General features: G+C 36.5%; 1 protein-coding gene across 2 annotated transcripts in view; it reads right to left on the reverse strand.

Annotated features, from left to right (window-relative positions):
• The window catches only part of LOC143241005 (cyclin-dependent kinase 14-like), a 124,836-nt gene that overhangs the window by 64,639 nt on the left and 44,406 nt on the right, over positions 1-15,791 (reverse strand). For both annotated transcript variants that reach the window (XR_013022135.1, XM_076484408.1), the window contains exons 4-5: positions 6,863-7,112; positions 3,395-3,573 (exon numbers count right to left, since the gene is read on the reverse strand). Coding sequence is in view for 1 of the 2 variants with exons in the window: in XM_076484408.1 (XP_076340523.1) it covers positions 3,395-3,573; positions 6,863-7,112 (429 nt within the window). In the remaining variant the exon portion in view is untranslated. The remainder of the gene's footprint in view (positions 1-3,394; positions 3,574-6,862; positions 7,113-15,791) is intronic.

Genomic DNA, 15,791 nt, shown 5'->3' on the forward strand with positions numbered 1-15,791 from the left:
CAAGCCTCATTCAAAATTAGGTAACGATCTTCTAATCATGTGCACCTGGTGTGATACACCTGTGTGTAAGTTGAGCCATGGGAATAAACACTTTTTATTCAGTTAGAAAATCGATTTTTGTAGAATTACATTTATAGAAGATCTTGAGAAGTCTTTTTCTTCAGTTTTAATTGTTTACTTATATTCCTATAATCTCTCAGTAATGTTAAAATTGAGATTAAATGTCTATATATCCAAAAATGTTACAAAACTACACAGGCTTTCATAGGGCGTCCTAATTTGTTCACATAACTGTATATCCAGTTTATAATACCTGCAAACAAGATTAATACACACAGTTTCTATTTTAATATACAAACAATAATACAATTTACAAATAATGATTTATGTACAAACGTTTTACAAACAATATCAAGTCTCTTTTTTGACCTGAAACTTCCTTGATGTCTTATCGAGGGTTCAGAGCGAGCGAACTAATTTAGAGTTGATACAGGCGCAATTCAATTAACAGGGAGCTAGCTACTTTTGCATTCTTCGTGAATAACACGTCGAGTTCTTCACCACTGAAGTTATATAATGTATTCGTAAAAATACTAATGTCTGATGTGAATTCGCTAAAGTTAAACGGTTTGTTATGTTTGAAATTTATAAACGTTCCTGGTAAAATATCTGAAGTTCCCGTTTAATAAGCGTTAATCACAGTTATAGCTGACGAAGTTTATAGCACCCCAACTGTAGGCGTGAGGTGAGTTTCTAGAAACTTCAGTCTACACAACAGTAATGATGAAGATACACTAGCGTTTACATACGTATATATATATATATATATTATTGATTCTTACACCCAGAATCTTTACAATTTTAGTAAATAGGCTGGAATTTCGCAATACACATTTAACAGTAATAGTTACGTACGTAGTTTTTTAAATATAACTTAAACAAACACTGATATTAAAACATATATATAGTAGTAAATTCGTCGCACTAAATAAGGCACTTTCTACAGTTCTTAAATTAGAATTAATATTTCCAGCTTCTATAGAAGTTTTGGCGGATGGAATAGAGACCCCATGGATTCAAGAATAATAGCCTTTCTTAATTATGGCTAGAAGAACTGAAGAGTTCAAGTACAGCCTTCCCTAATTTTGGTTAAGATGAAGACCCCAAAGGTTCAGGTATAACCTTTCCTAGTTTGACCAAAATAGAGACTCCACGGGTTCAGATACATAATTCCATAATTCTGACCAAAATAGAAAGGTTCCCAACTTTCAACTCTCAAGGGAAGGCAAGCAGATAGTAGCATCCACTGCCAAAAAAAACTATGTATGACATTTTAAACCAAATAACCAAACTGACTGTATGTTGTAATTACAATGTTATGCGTTACGACTGCACGAGCCTCGGACCTGCAGTATGTGACAGTTCTTAAATCTAAGTTACATCCATTACCAACACCAATGAAAATCCAAGTAACAATATGATTGTCTCCTTCCTTATACCACACTTTGAGCTACTTTATCATAGGTACCAAAAATATTATAAATATTTGGTCATTTAATCCATAGACAGAATATAAACACAACAAAACAATTAGTATATGAATAACCCATCTCACCCACTTAACATTTTTATTAGAAACGTAAACTAACAACTAGTTGAACAAGCCCATCTTTTTCATCGTACAGGAAGCATTGGATGTTATGTTCAAATGTCACTTGTAAAATATCAAAAAACACACAACTCACGTTTTTAAGAGTATCACAACCATAAAAGTCTTCAGGAAAGGCGTAAACCCAGAGACCGAAGTACAAGAAGTACACGAAGGAAAAGACAACACGAGTCCCCTGCCCCTCTATAAATTTCGATAGATTTATTAAAACGTTTTTTTAAAAAAAATGGAATACTTTTTTGTTGTTGTTGTTTCAAAATCATTTAAAAACAGATGAAATCCTGAAATGCATTTATTAGCTGGAGGAAGTCATGAAGGTCAGACGAAAACAGACCATAAAGTAAGGCATTCAGACGAAAACAGACCAGGTTATAAAGTAAGGCATTCAGACGAAAACAGACCAGGTTATAAAGTAAGGCATTCAGACGAAAACAGACCAGGTTATAAAGTAAGGCATTCAGACGAAAACAGACCAGGTTATAAAGTAAGGCATTCAGACGAAAACAGACCAGGTTATAAAGTAAGGCATTCAGACGAAAACAGACCAGAAATGAAGCTTGTCATTTACCGTTAATTTCCCCGTTCCTTTTGCTGTTACAACAACATTGTGACTAACATTTAACGAGGGAGCATGCCTCGAACATTCCTAGGTTCTGTGAGGGAGCATGCCTCGAACATTCCTAGGTTCTGTCTGCATATCTAAGAATCTTTATCCACTCACACTTCAAATACACATCTTACTTCCAACACCTATGACTACAGTATTTTTTTACGGGTATATCAATGAGGTTGTATACACGTAGCAAGTGTAACGTGTTAGAAAATAAGGACAATGCTTTAAATGTAGTTGTATTGTTCAAGCATTGGTACACTCAATGTCCGAATAAGCATGCGTTTATAGCACTGGTACACTCAGTGTCCAATCAGCGTGTATTCATAGGTAAACAGATTCACATATGTACACCAACATGTACCATATAATGACTAAAAATTTATTATAATAATACCCAGTTTTTTCAGCCCAGAAAATGCACGCTCATCTTATAATCTACATGTAAACTAATGTAAGCAAAAGACGCATGTTGATATACTTTAGTAGACGTCTTGCACAACAAAATATTAAAAGCTTATCAAAAATTTTGAAAAGTGTAACGTTAGGTCGTAGAATAACATTATAAGTTTATTTATTGATAATATTATATACGATACAGTTTAGCCTTAACTAAAATAATGCAAATTTCGAACACAGGTTACAATGTTAATTTATCTTTCTATAGAATATAGGCTGTATATAGCAAAGGCTTAGCTATTGTTAGGCCTATGAAAAGTGGACTTTTATATTTCCGTGTGGCGATTAGACTAGAGTTATATTATTCCAAAAATCATGTAGCTAAAGTACTGTTGTAATACAAATACTAACTTGAGTACAGATGTTCTACTGGTCTCTGTTAAGGTTTTGTACATTTATTTCAAAAAATTAAAATAAATAAGGTAGCAACTGAAAACGTCTACAATTTATATCTATTATTTGTAATCAAAATTTCGAAAGCTTAATTTTTTTAAGGTTATAAAACACGCGTGAATAAATAAAATTTCTAGAAGAGTGAGATCTGAATCCCATCACGTCTTTAAAAAATACGAGAAGATACATTGGTTTGTTTCCCGATCTATATTTTATATTATCGTATTTAACAACCCCTTTGAAATAAATGGCAAAACACTTACCGCGAATCCCACTCCAGAGTAACGCTGACACCGTACCCGGTCACCATTGAATATCACCTCGGACCTTGGTCGTGGTGGTTTCCTCAAACGTACTTCTGCTTCACTGGCTTTATTCAATTCTTCATGTGGAATAGGCCACTCTCCCACTGACCACTGCCTTTTTACTGGGGAATGGTGACCTTTTACAAAATATAGAGATCATTTTCATTAGCATGTTATCCTTGAAACAATAAATGCAGTGGTTGGTCACTAAACAAATTACCCTTGTGTAACATGCAAAAGTAATTAACATGAGAATAAAATGTATTGCGGATATGACGTCAAAACCATTAACCAAGTAGAGGGCAGAGTACAGGACATATTATGGAGATGACTCAGAGCATAGAACTGAGATCAAAGTGAAAGGCATATATGGATTTAAAATACCATATTATCTATTTACAGCTCTATTTCAGATTTTATTAAGTTTACCCCTATTTTTCATGACAAATTACAGAATAATGTAATTAGGCTTAATACTAATAACGTGCGCTTAACTACCATTAACGGTTAGGGCCGCGTACCATGACACCACAGAATTCCTTAACCCAACACAACCTGGATAAGAAGATCTAAACACGTGTCACAACAGTTGTTGAAAAAAAAGAACAAAGGTTTTTCGCTCATTAAAAATCCGGTTATGCCTTTGAATAAATATAATCTTTCGTGGGAGCCTACCTTTTAAATTTAGAATTAATTATCACTTTGTAACTCGAAATGGAAAATAGACATTAATGATGTCAGAAAAACGTGTAGATTCAAGAAGTTTGGATACAAATATGATAAACTCCTATAACCCGAGAACTTTCTTCTTCAGGAGCAAACTAGGAATCAAACTGTAACACACAAAACAGCAGATTTTAAAGAATTAACCAAACACTTATGTAGACTTAACCCTCAACCTACCTTATTCAAACAGGCTGAGGATGAAACGTTGTATATTTATAATAAAGTTTTCTTTATACCCAGTCAAGCTGTATCAAAACGTTTAAGATGAAGTGTCATGAAATATGTCACCGTTGATAAACACGATAATGATAACAAAGTGATGAAAAAAGTTGCCGCTGATAAACAGGATAACGGTAAGGGAGTGATGAAAGATGCAACCTCTGATAAACAGGATAACGGTAAGGGAGTGACGAAAGATGTAACCTCTGATAAACAGGATAACGGTGACGAAAAGACCTCTGATAAACAGGATAACGAAAGATGTAACCTCTGATAAACAGGATAACGGTAAGGGAGTGATGAAAGATGTAACCGTTAACAAACAATATAATGGTAACAGGGTGAATGAAGACTAAAGACATCAGTGTTACTAACAATATCCTAGTAAGAGTGTGAGTAAATACATCACTACTGATAAACAAAATCATAGCAAGAGTAGCAAGAAGTATGTCACCACTGAGAAACGATATAAGAGTGTAAGGTTAAATGTTAATAAAAAAAGGTTATAATAACTACGTGAGAAACAAAATGTCACTGCTTATAAACAAGATCACAGTGAGTGAGTGATGAAAGACGTCATTATTAATAAATAAAGTGATGGTAAGAGTGTGCAAAGATGTCACTGCTGATGTCAAGATCACAGTGAGTGAGTGATGAAGGACGTCACTATTAATAAATAAAGTGATGGTAAGAGTGTGCAAAGATGTCACTGCTGATGTCAAGATCACAGTGAGTGAGTGATGAAGGACGTCACTATTAATAAATAAAGTGATGGTAAGAGTGTGCAAATATGTCACTGCTGATATCAAGATCACAGTGAGTGAGTGATGAAGGACGTCACTATTAATAAATAAAGTGATGGTAAGAGTGTGCAAAGATGTCACTGCTGATGTCAAGATCACAGTGAGTGAGTGATGAAGGACGTCACTATTAATAAATAAAGTGATGGTAAGAGTGTGCAAAGATGTCACTGCTGATATCAAGATCACAGTGAGTGAGTGATGAAGGACGTCACTATTAATAAATAAAGTGATGGTAAGAGTGTGCAAAGATGTCACTGCTGATATCAAGATCACAGTGAGTGAGTGAGTGATGAAGGACGTCACTATTAATAAATAAAGTGATGGTAAGAGTGTGCAAAGATGTCATTGATGATAACAAGATCGCTGTATAAGTGTGAGTATAGTTGTCACTGCTAATACACAGGATCAGGTAAGAATGTGATAAAAGATGTCGCCACTGACAGATAAGATCAAGGTAAGCGTTTGAAGATTTTTTTTTAACGAATTTGGTGCAAATATACACCAGGGCCATCTGCACTAGCCATCCTTAATTTAGCAGAGTAAGAATAGAAGGAAAACGGCTAGTCGTCACCACCCATCGCCAACTGTTGGGCTACTCTTTTTACCAATGAAAAGTGGGATTCACCATCACACAATAACGCCCCAACAGCTGAAAGGGCGAGCGTGTTTGGTGTAAAGAGGGTTTGAACCCGTAACTCTCAAATTACGAGTCTAGCACCTTAACCACCTGGCCATGCCGAGCAGGAGTGTGACGATAGATGTCGCCACTGATAAAAAGTTCATGGAAAGTGGGAGAGGAAAAGTCAAAGACGAAAAATAAACTTAACCCATAAAATATTGATATGGAAGCAGTGAAGTTATGCCATCTATACGAAGGAAAGTCTTCGAAATATTTACTTATTTTTATCCATTTGAAGAATTATTCATCAATATAATTCTTTAGCGATCACTTACTTTCCATACATACTTTTATATACACACACAAATACATATTATTTAAGTCAGTTTGGTACTCTGAAATATCTACTTTAAAACTTTAGAATAAACGTATGCTACACAACCAGAAATGACGTTTGTTATAAGTGGAAAGCAGATAAAATAGTGCCGGATTCTGAATATAATATATATGCTAATATATACTCAGATGTACGAAATTAAAACTTTTGAAAATGCCAAGCGAAAAAAAACCGACCAGAACACATTTTAGTGAAATAATAAAGAAGTACATACAGGATGATGAAGAAGTTTGAAGTCATTAAGAGTTTTAAGTCCTGTTCTTGTTGCTGTTGAAAGTGTGTCTCGTTGATACCACGGCACACTGTCATAACGGAATCACTTCTACATACTGTCATAAGGCTAGGGATTTCAATCAGTCGTGGATTTCTTTCCTTCACCAACACATGAATTTCAGTGAAGAAACGATGACGTAGAGTCATACTATATTCTTTGATTACTTACTTCCACTACAACAAAGTAGTTTCATCGAATTCATAGCTCATCAACTGTGATCGGAAAAGCAAAGCAAGTTGTAACAAACAAAAAAAGAGGGAAACTAATGGAATTCACACGTCTTTTGATAGACATAATCAGGGTGTGGCTAACAAATAACTTTTGCATCTCCCTGTATATTATATGAAGGTATCAGTTGTGAAATAGACGGAAACTTGAAATATCAAACCTGAGAGTTTTTTAAAGTAGCTATTCAAGTGACATTGGCTGGAACTCGTTCTAGGAGACTGGGATGGTGGTGGAGCCTGTCCAGCGAGAGTCACATCTTCCAAGGGGATGTTACCGTTCAGCTCCCGTGTACAGCCGTTATCCACTGTGTCCGACAGCTGCGTAGTAAGGGTGGTGGTCGACGGTGGACACAGCACTTCTCTCCGGCCACCATCGATGCCATTTAATGTCACCTTGGTCACTGCTACGTTCTAAAATATGACAAAAGTACAACAGTTAATTTGGTCACTGTTACATTATGATAACAAAAATGGTACACTGTCATTTTGGTCTGTTACGTTTTGCATTACCTAAGACACTGTTACATTCTGCATTTTCAGGCGCCTGTTGGAAGTTTTGTGTTGAGAAGTAATGGCATTCCGTCATTTATAAGTCACAAAAAGGTAAAGAATTAACTGTAATGTGTTTCCTTGTCTCTTTCCTTATGTAAAGTTAATGTTATAAACGACGTAGATTGTCACTCGTATAGAACAAAGCACTCGTATAAACATAAAAATAATACTGTATAATTAGCCAAAAGGAATACTACGTTTCTCTATAAAAGAGCTAGCACGCATCGTTCTTTCAATGACAAAGGTATACTCTTCAAAACAAGAAACGCAAATGGGATATTTTTGTTATTTTAAAGAGAAATATATGTAATAACGTTACAAGCTTAGAGTATGTGATGTTACACGTGTTAAGGCACTGATTGTCAGACCAAAATGACAATAAAAGTTGTGCACTTTAAAAACGGAGGAAAACATCGGATTTTAAGCCAAAATGCATGCGTGTCCAATAAATCTGTTTGAGAGATCTGCATGTTCTGCAAGTGCAACATGTGCAAAATCCCTATAAAAGTGACGGGTTCTCGGTTTCCATAGCTCAGTGTTAAGCCACCGACACGCAATACAGTTACGCCAAGACTGACTGAAGCACAACGCAACAACGCCATTGGTCGCTTGGAAGCAGGCGAATCTCGATCAGATATTGCCAGAGCTGTGAATGTCCACCCAAGCACCATCACAAGGCTATGGAATCGTCACCAACAACATGGATCAACTCGTGACTGTCCACGATCAGGCAGACCTCGTGTGACCACGCCCGCACAAGATCGCAACATCCGGTTACGTCACCTTCGGGATAGGACCACCACTGCGACATCTACTGCCTCAATCATACCAGGGCTGCGTAGGATTTCCGATCAGACCGTACGCAACCGTCTACGAGATGCAGGAAACCGACCTCGACGTTCAGTCAGAGGCGTCATCCTCACCCAGCAACATCGTCAAGCACGGCTGCAGTGGACTCGGGCACATCGGGTATGGCCTCATCGACGATGGAGGCATGTTTGGTTCAGCGATGAATTACGTTTTATGCTTCGTAGGCAGGATGGAAGAATCCGTGTTTACCGTTGCCGAGGTGAACGTTTTGCAGCAAACTGTGTGCAGGATGTTGATAGATTTGGTGGTGGCAGCGTCATGATGTGAGCTGCCATCGCCTACAATGCCAGAACAGACCTTTTGCACATTCGAGGGAATCTTACGGCTCAACGATACGTCGATGAGATTCTTAGGCCCCATGTGCAACCCATCATGGTGAACGTCAACGACGTTTTTCAACATGACAACGCCCGTCCTCACACAGCCCGACTCACCACTGTCTTCTTTAGACACCACAACATCAACGTTCTTCCCTGGCCCTCCAGAACACCAGATTTAAACCCCATCGAACATCTTTGGGACGAGTTGGACCGACGTCTGCGACGGCGACAACCTCAACCGCAGACTCTACCTCAGCTTGCAGCAGCTTTGCAGGCTGAGTGGACAGCCATTCCACAGGATGTGATTCGTCATCTCATCGCTTCCAAGGGCAGGAGATGCCAAGCAGTTATTGATGCTCACGGGGGGCATACTCGTTATTGACGTTGAGTGACGTTAAACTTCACCTAGTGAGCGTGGACTTTGCCTTTGCAGACTTTGGATGTCCAGCAGTGAATGTGCAAAGTTTCACACATGTCATACAGAACTACCCGGAATAAACTTGTTAACAATTTGTCTCATATTTTGCCTTTTGCGTTTCTTTTTTTGAAGAGTATATGTGACAAACATAACAGTTAATGTTGCACAAACTTCAGCTATTCTCTAAAAGTGATATAAATGACAGCTTTCTATCGTACTTAATCAAATATACGCAAGTTCGTATAGGTTAAGAAAAATATAACTTATTTAAATATCTTGATTTCTATACGAAAAGTCCTCCGCTAGTACAGCGGTAAGTCTACAGACTTACAACGCTAAAATCAGGGGTTCGATTCCGCTCGGTAAACTCAGCAGACAGCCCAATGTAACTTTGCTATAAGAAACACACACACACCCTCTCTACGAAAGTGAAGTCATTCGAACGTGCCAAACAAGTTAAACTGTCTAGAGGCAACACTGTTGTACTTATTCAAATCACAGCTTACACAGTTCTTTAGACGTAAATTAGTGAAGCTTTCCTGTTAATAATATTTTAATTAGTTGTGTTACTAAAATTCTCTACAAATTAATTACAATTGCAAAACAGAATGAATTCGTAATTAAACAGACGATTAGGGAGCTCCGTAAATACAAATATCACGTGAACTGATTAAATCATACTCGTCTTCGACTTCTACATGGACATGATAGTTGGTATCTTTCTAATAAAATGACAATTTACTTTGACTAGATCTTCAAAAACGTTCGACACCAAATTCTGTCAACAGTAGCAATACAAAAGGAGTACTTTTGATATCAACTGTTTATTAATGAAAATTGTGTCACATTCAAACATAATGTTTTAAGTGTTATTACTTGTAATGCTGGTAGTGAAAAATAATGGAAAACCCAAACAAAGCACTTTACTAAAAGTTTGTTTTATTTTGAAAGTACAAAAGTGGTGTATTAGTGTGGGTGTTGTCCTCGTAACGAGGCTTGACTCTTGTTCTTTATTGGTTGTATTTTTTTTATACAGGCAAACAATATACAGAACGTACCTATCAAACAGTACACAGGTCTGCGGTGGTTTTATTGTTTTAACAATTTTACATGTCCTACGATAATTCTTGTACCCTGAATACGAAAATGATATCCTTTTTTCACAAATATCATATGTACTTTTACATAAGTGAATCATTTTCATTGATATCGGGTAAGATTTGGTATGTTTAAAATATCGACAACCACTAGCTACAGATTTCTCTCTCTAGACCAACCGCAACGCGAGTCTTATCCATTACTCTCGAACCCACAACAAATATATCACTAATATATATTTGTTTGTTTTTTGAATTTTGAGCAAAGTTACACGAGGGCTATCTGCGCTAAACGTCCCTAACTTAGCAGTGTAAGACTAGAGAAAAGGCAGCTAGTCATCAACACTCATCGCCAACTCTTGTGCTACTCTTACCAACGAATAGTGGGATTGGCAGTAACATTATAACGCTCCACGGCTGAAAGAGCAAGTATGTTTGGTGTGACTGGGATTTGACCCCGCGACCCTCGGATTTCTGGATAGTTTTCGTTTGTGCGTTCATTTTGACACTATTTTTTCTTTTAAATATTATTTGTTCGTCGCTATGGCAACAAGAGGATGTGTAAATGACCCAAACATATGTGTTGTATTTGTTATAAAGTTGCTGTAAAGAAACAAAGGAAAAATATTATAGAATCCATCAAAAACGTTTATTACCCGTATTTTAGAAGACTTGAAACAATGTTGTAAAAGTATTTGCCTCTTGGAATTTCAGTGGTTTGGTAGATGCCTAGAAACCCAGGAGATGACAACTGTTTTTTTTTGCTCATGTAAAGTGCAAGAATTTTGTATGTTATTGGGTCAATAATCTGGTCATTCTAAGTTCTAATGTTTTCGGGTGAATGGGACAGTACAGCACGAAATCAGGAATGGATCAAGATGTAATAGCCACGCAGAGACAGCCTGATACCAGGATGGAAAAACATTGAACGAATATGTTTGGTGGACACAAAGAAAGTCCTGTTACTTCTGATTCACATAAAATTAGGCTTAATGAAACACCTTATGAAGGCCTTACACGCAGACGGCGACGTTTTTCAAGTATCTATGTGTGCAGTTCCCAGATCTTTCAGAAGTGAAACTTAAAGAAGGGATTTTTGTTGGGCCTCAGATTAGGAAATTGACTTCGGATGAAAGAAAAATGAAGAAAGTTGAAAAAGAAACGTGGATTGCCCTTGAAGATGGTATTCACAATTTTTTTGGAAACAACAAGGGCCCAAATTACAAAATTATTATCAATACCATACTTGATAAATTCACAGAGATGGGCTGTAATACGAGCTTGAAAGTTCACTTCTTACATTCGCAAATTGACCATTTCCCTGAAAATCTCGGTGCTATCGTAAAAGAACAAGAGGAAAGAAGGGAAATGAAGAGGAGGTATCATGGGAAATGGAACATCAGCATGATTGGTGATTACTCCTGCTTGTTGATTCAGACAATGCATAAAACAAAGATCACAATACGTAGCTTTGAGACTAAAAGACGTAGATTCCACAAACAATGATGATTCATATTCGTTTGATATCGATGTTCTTCACCTTTCTTCACCTTATTTGTATTTTTGTTTACAAACATGATAATAAAAATGTTCATTGTGATAAACGAAATAATTATTTGACCCAAGTAAAATAATTTTCTTCCCGATTTGTAAGAACAAAAAATACCTAGATGCTAGACAAAAGAATATTATTTTCGAAATCTGCTTAATTGAATTATGAAAAATCCGTTATTAAAATTAAAACAACTTTTATGAAATTTAAATGTATCTCCGGATGGCTGGTAAGGGTATTAACAATGTTACTAATAAAGCAGAGAACAACGTTTCGACCTTCTTAGGTCATCTTCAAGTTAACACCCAAGTCAGCCATCCCAAGATACACTTTTACTTTAAGTGGGTTTCTCGTCATCACGAATTTATGAAGTTTAAATTCGCAGGCCTGTGTCATTGACGATAAAGTCCAACCAAAACTGGTAAATTTTCACCCAAATCACTTAAGTATCTCTTAAGATAACCTAAGCGCTCGTATTGTTCTAAAATGAGTAGAATAAAATTCGAGTGACATCATTAAAATTCATTGGACAGCAGAATTAAAGAATTTCAACTTTGTACTGTTGGGATGAGGTTAACTATCGCATTAATAATCTCTTCTGACCAACACTGCAGAGAATATTCATCGATTAGTGAGTTACATTCGAACAGCATGCTTCCAAGCATTTTTACAGCTTATGCTGAAACAAAGCTGTTGTCACAGCAAAAGGTAATATCACGTAATTATACAGAATCCTAGCAGAGTAGTCAGTCTGTGCACAGTACATATACACAACAGAAAAGTGTTTGTTTGTTTGTAGTTAATAAAGCCACACATTTGGTTAACTGCGCCCTGTCCACCATAAGTATAAACTCTGTTTCTAGCGTGGTAAGTCCGCAGAAATACTGCTGTGCCACTGTAGGAGGATGACGACATGAAAGGCTTTGGTTTGGTTTGTTTGGAATTAAGCACAAACCTACACAATGGGCTATCTGTGATCTGCCCACCACGGGTATCGAAACCCAGTTTTAGCAGAGTGAGTCCGCAGACATACCGTTGCGATAGTGGAGGGCCACAGAAAGACGTGTGATTACATTATTCAATAAGAAAATCAAATATATTTAAACATGGTAGTTGCCTTATTAATTCCAATACCATATGTATCATTACCTAGCATTATAGTAAAAACAAACAATTAAACGACCTGATTATGTTCTGGTCTTCCTAAAATTCGGTTTACGATATACTTAACAAATTAAAGGGCACTAGATATATAATAGAACCAAGAAACAATAGGGTAACTGGATGTACGACAGAACCAAGAAACAATAGGGTAACTGGATGTACGACAGAACCAAGAAACTATAGGATAACTAGATGTACGACAGAACCAAGAAACAATAGGATAACTCTATGTACGATAGAACCATGAAGCTATGATAACTATATGTACGAGAGAACCAAGAAGCTACACGTTACCTCTACTTCAAGCACGATAAAAAAAAACACCAAGCAACTGCAGCTATTCATCCTTCACCAGTACTCTCATCCAGTTTGGTTCGTGCTAAGAATTCGATTTCTTACTGCAGACGCCTTTCACGTAACAAGACAAAATCCTATTACTGTATATGTATAAATATAGCATAGATTCCTATATAAAGGAAGTGAAGACTGATAAACATCGAAAAGTGAGAAACTTTGAAAATATCCGATTTCATGACATGCTTTAGAAACGGAACCACTGCTAGCACTTACTCACTGATCTTAAGAAACATTCTAGGTAAACTAATTTAGAAGAAACATCGGAAGTGTTTCACTTTCAGTTTTCTTAATAACACTTTAGGAGCATCTAGGGGCATTTCATTCGTCACTTCATTTAATGTCGTACAATACTAGCTTCAATAATTAAGATGTTTTGTTCTCAGAATATTTTCTACCGTATGTTCCTAACAATATATGATGTTAGTCTCAAAACTGAAATTGTTCTATTTTCGAATCTCACGAATTTAGTGTTTAAAGTGAAATAAAAATTTGAGGAACAAAAGAATATTTGCTGAGTAGGTAAATGCACGATAAGATATCAAGCCTTAGGATGTTCATTTAATGCAAGCCTGACTTTAGTTTGAAGACACTTAAGTAAACTGAGTATGTAGGATTATACACAGGCTTTACTCTGCGTTACAGTAGTTTTTATTTGCAAGCTCTCGGGCCACTTACGAGAAACCTTCATCAAGCAACAACGTACATTGAAGGTTCCAGTAAAAGGGCACGTTCGTAAATAAAACTATTAGATAGAAAATTCCATGTATAATTCTATATAAATCTGATTTGGTAAACCACACATTTTCTTTTAATTTGCTCGTTAATCAATACGGATTTACAGGTAGGCATGCTTTAATGGTTTGTTTGTTTGTTTGTTTGTTTTGGAATTTCGCACAAAGCTACTCGAGGGCTATCTGTGCTAGCCGTCCCTAATTTAGCAGTGTAAGACTAGAGGGAAGGCAGCTAGTCATCACCACCCACCGCCAACTCTTGGGCTACTCTTTTACCAACAAATAGTGGGATTGACCGTCACATTATAACGCCCCCACGGCTAGGAGGGCGAGCATGTTTGGCGCGACTCTGGCGCGAACCCGCGACCCCCAGATTACGAAGCGCACGCCTTAACGCGCTAGGCCATGCCAGGCGCCTGCTTTAATGGAGTTTGCTAAGTCATAAGAGATAGACATGTACGAACAGTCTAAAATATTTCCCAAACATTTTCCAATGTTAACCCATGGTTGGCATGAGTGTAGGCCACAAATCTGGCTAAAATATCGTCTCGTTTTAAATATTTAGTGCTTATCTTGGTGCTTAACTCTGCAAATCCAACATTTTTGTTGTTATTAAAAATACCTAATTTTGCAAGTCAAACCTAAATTTCGTACAGAAACCGGTAACTTTCTAGTCAAAATTAAGAAAAAGAGGAAACGAAACTATTGTAGTCGTTTATGTTTACAAAGTTTGCTCATCAAGCATAAGATATACATGCTTGCATATTATTACTCAGAATTAAAAATGGCAAATGTTGTTTTATCCTGTGCACCTCTAACTGTATCTTATTTGGATTCTAGAAGCACGTGACGTTTACGGAGAAATTTCAGTGGCCCCTAATATTTGTCTAGCAATACAAAAAAAAATGTCTGACGTCAAAATTTTAAAATCTGCTTTAAAATGACTTCCAAAATAATCTGTATTTTACAATTATTCTCCGCTAAGGAAAGAGCGCTAAGAAACAAAAAAAGAACCCAAGTGTAACAACAAAGTTGAACTAAGCACTTGCAACACGAACACTTAGTGATCACTATCACCAAATCCTTACTTTATTTACTGATACTAGCGTTAGCGGAATGAAGCAATGAATTCAATCTGCGTCTACTTAGCTAAGGTGGTTGTCTCTTCTTTTTAAGTTGTAAATAAATATCTATTCTTAAAAGCCACATCAGTGATGAGTGAGAAACATTAATACAAATAGAAAATAATCCCCTCTCTACCCGATAACTTTCATATCAAGAGCTCATTTTGCTCAGCTCAGAACACTTCCGGTCAATAATGCTCTTTCTCACATAACGTAATGTAATGTAATAGTTTTCTTTGGAACAGGTAACATAACAACAGAAGGAGTCTTTAGCTATTATATACTTCGAAGAAAGCTGTTACTGTAAGCCTATTCTACTGTGTCATATTTGATTGAGAAGAAAATTATCAAACAGGTTTATTTACTCATGTTCATTCAAAATGTATTTAAGCACAGTCTAGGTAAAAAGCTCTCCAACTTTAAAGATAAGCAACATGCATTGAACACTTCGCTTGTAGTATTTGAGCTTATGTGCTCAAAATGTAACCCAGTCTGGATCAACCAGTAGAAGGCTTTGCATTCGAATAAAACAACACGACTGCAAAGCCTACAACCACTGTTTAAACGAACTCCACCATAAAATTACAAAAATATATTTAGAAAAGCATATAAGCCTTCTTCGAGGATTCGTTATGTAATGGTAACATACAACTGTCACAACCATAGCTCAGACATAATGTATGACAAAACAAAGAAATCACAGAATAACTCAATATACAACAGAACCAAGAAATCATGGGATAGCTCGATGTACGATAGAACCACGAACCCATAGAATAACTGGGTATATCATAAATTCAAGAAACCATAGAACAACTTGATGTACAACCAAGCAATATCCGGATAATTCGGTTTACGATAGACTTGACAAATTAAATGGCACTAGATATAAAATAGTACCAAGA

This window comes from Tachypleus tridentatus, chromosome 13, assembly GCF_004210375.1.
Source record: "Tachypleus tridentatus isolate NWPU-2018 chromosome 13, ASM421037v1, whole genome shotgun sequence".
Taxonomy (NCBI): Eukaryota; Metazoa; Arthropoda; class Merostomata; order Xiphosura; family Limulidae; genus Tachypleus; species Tachypleus tridentatus.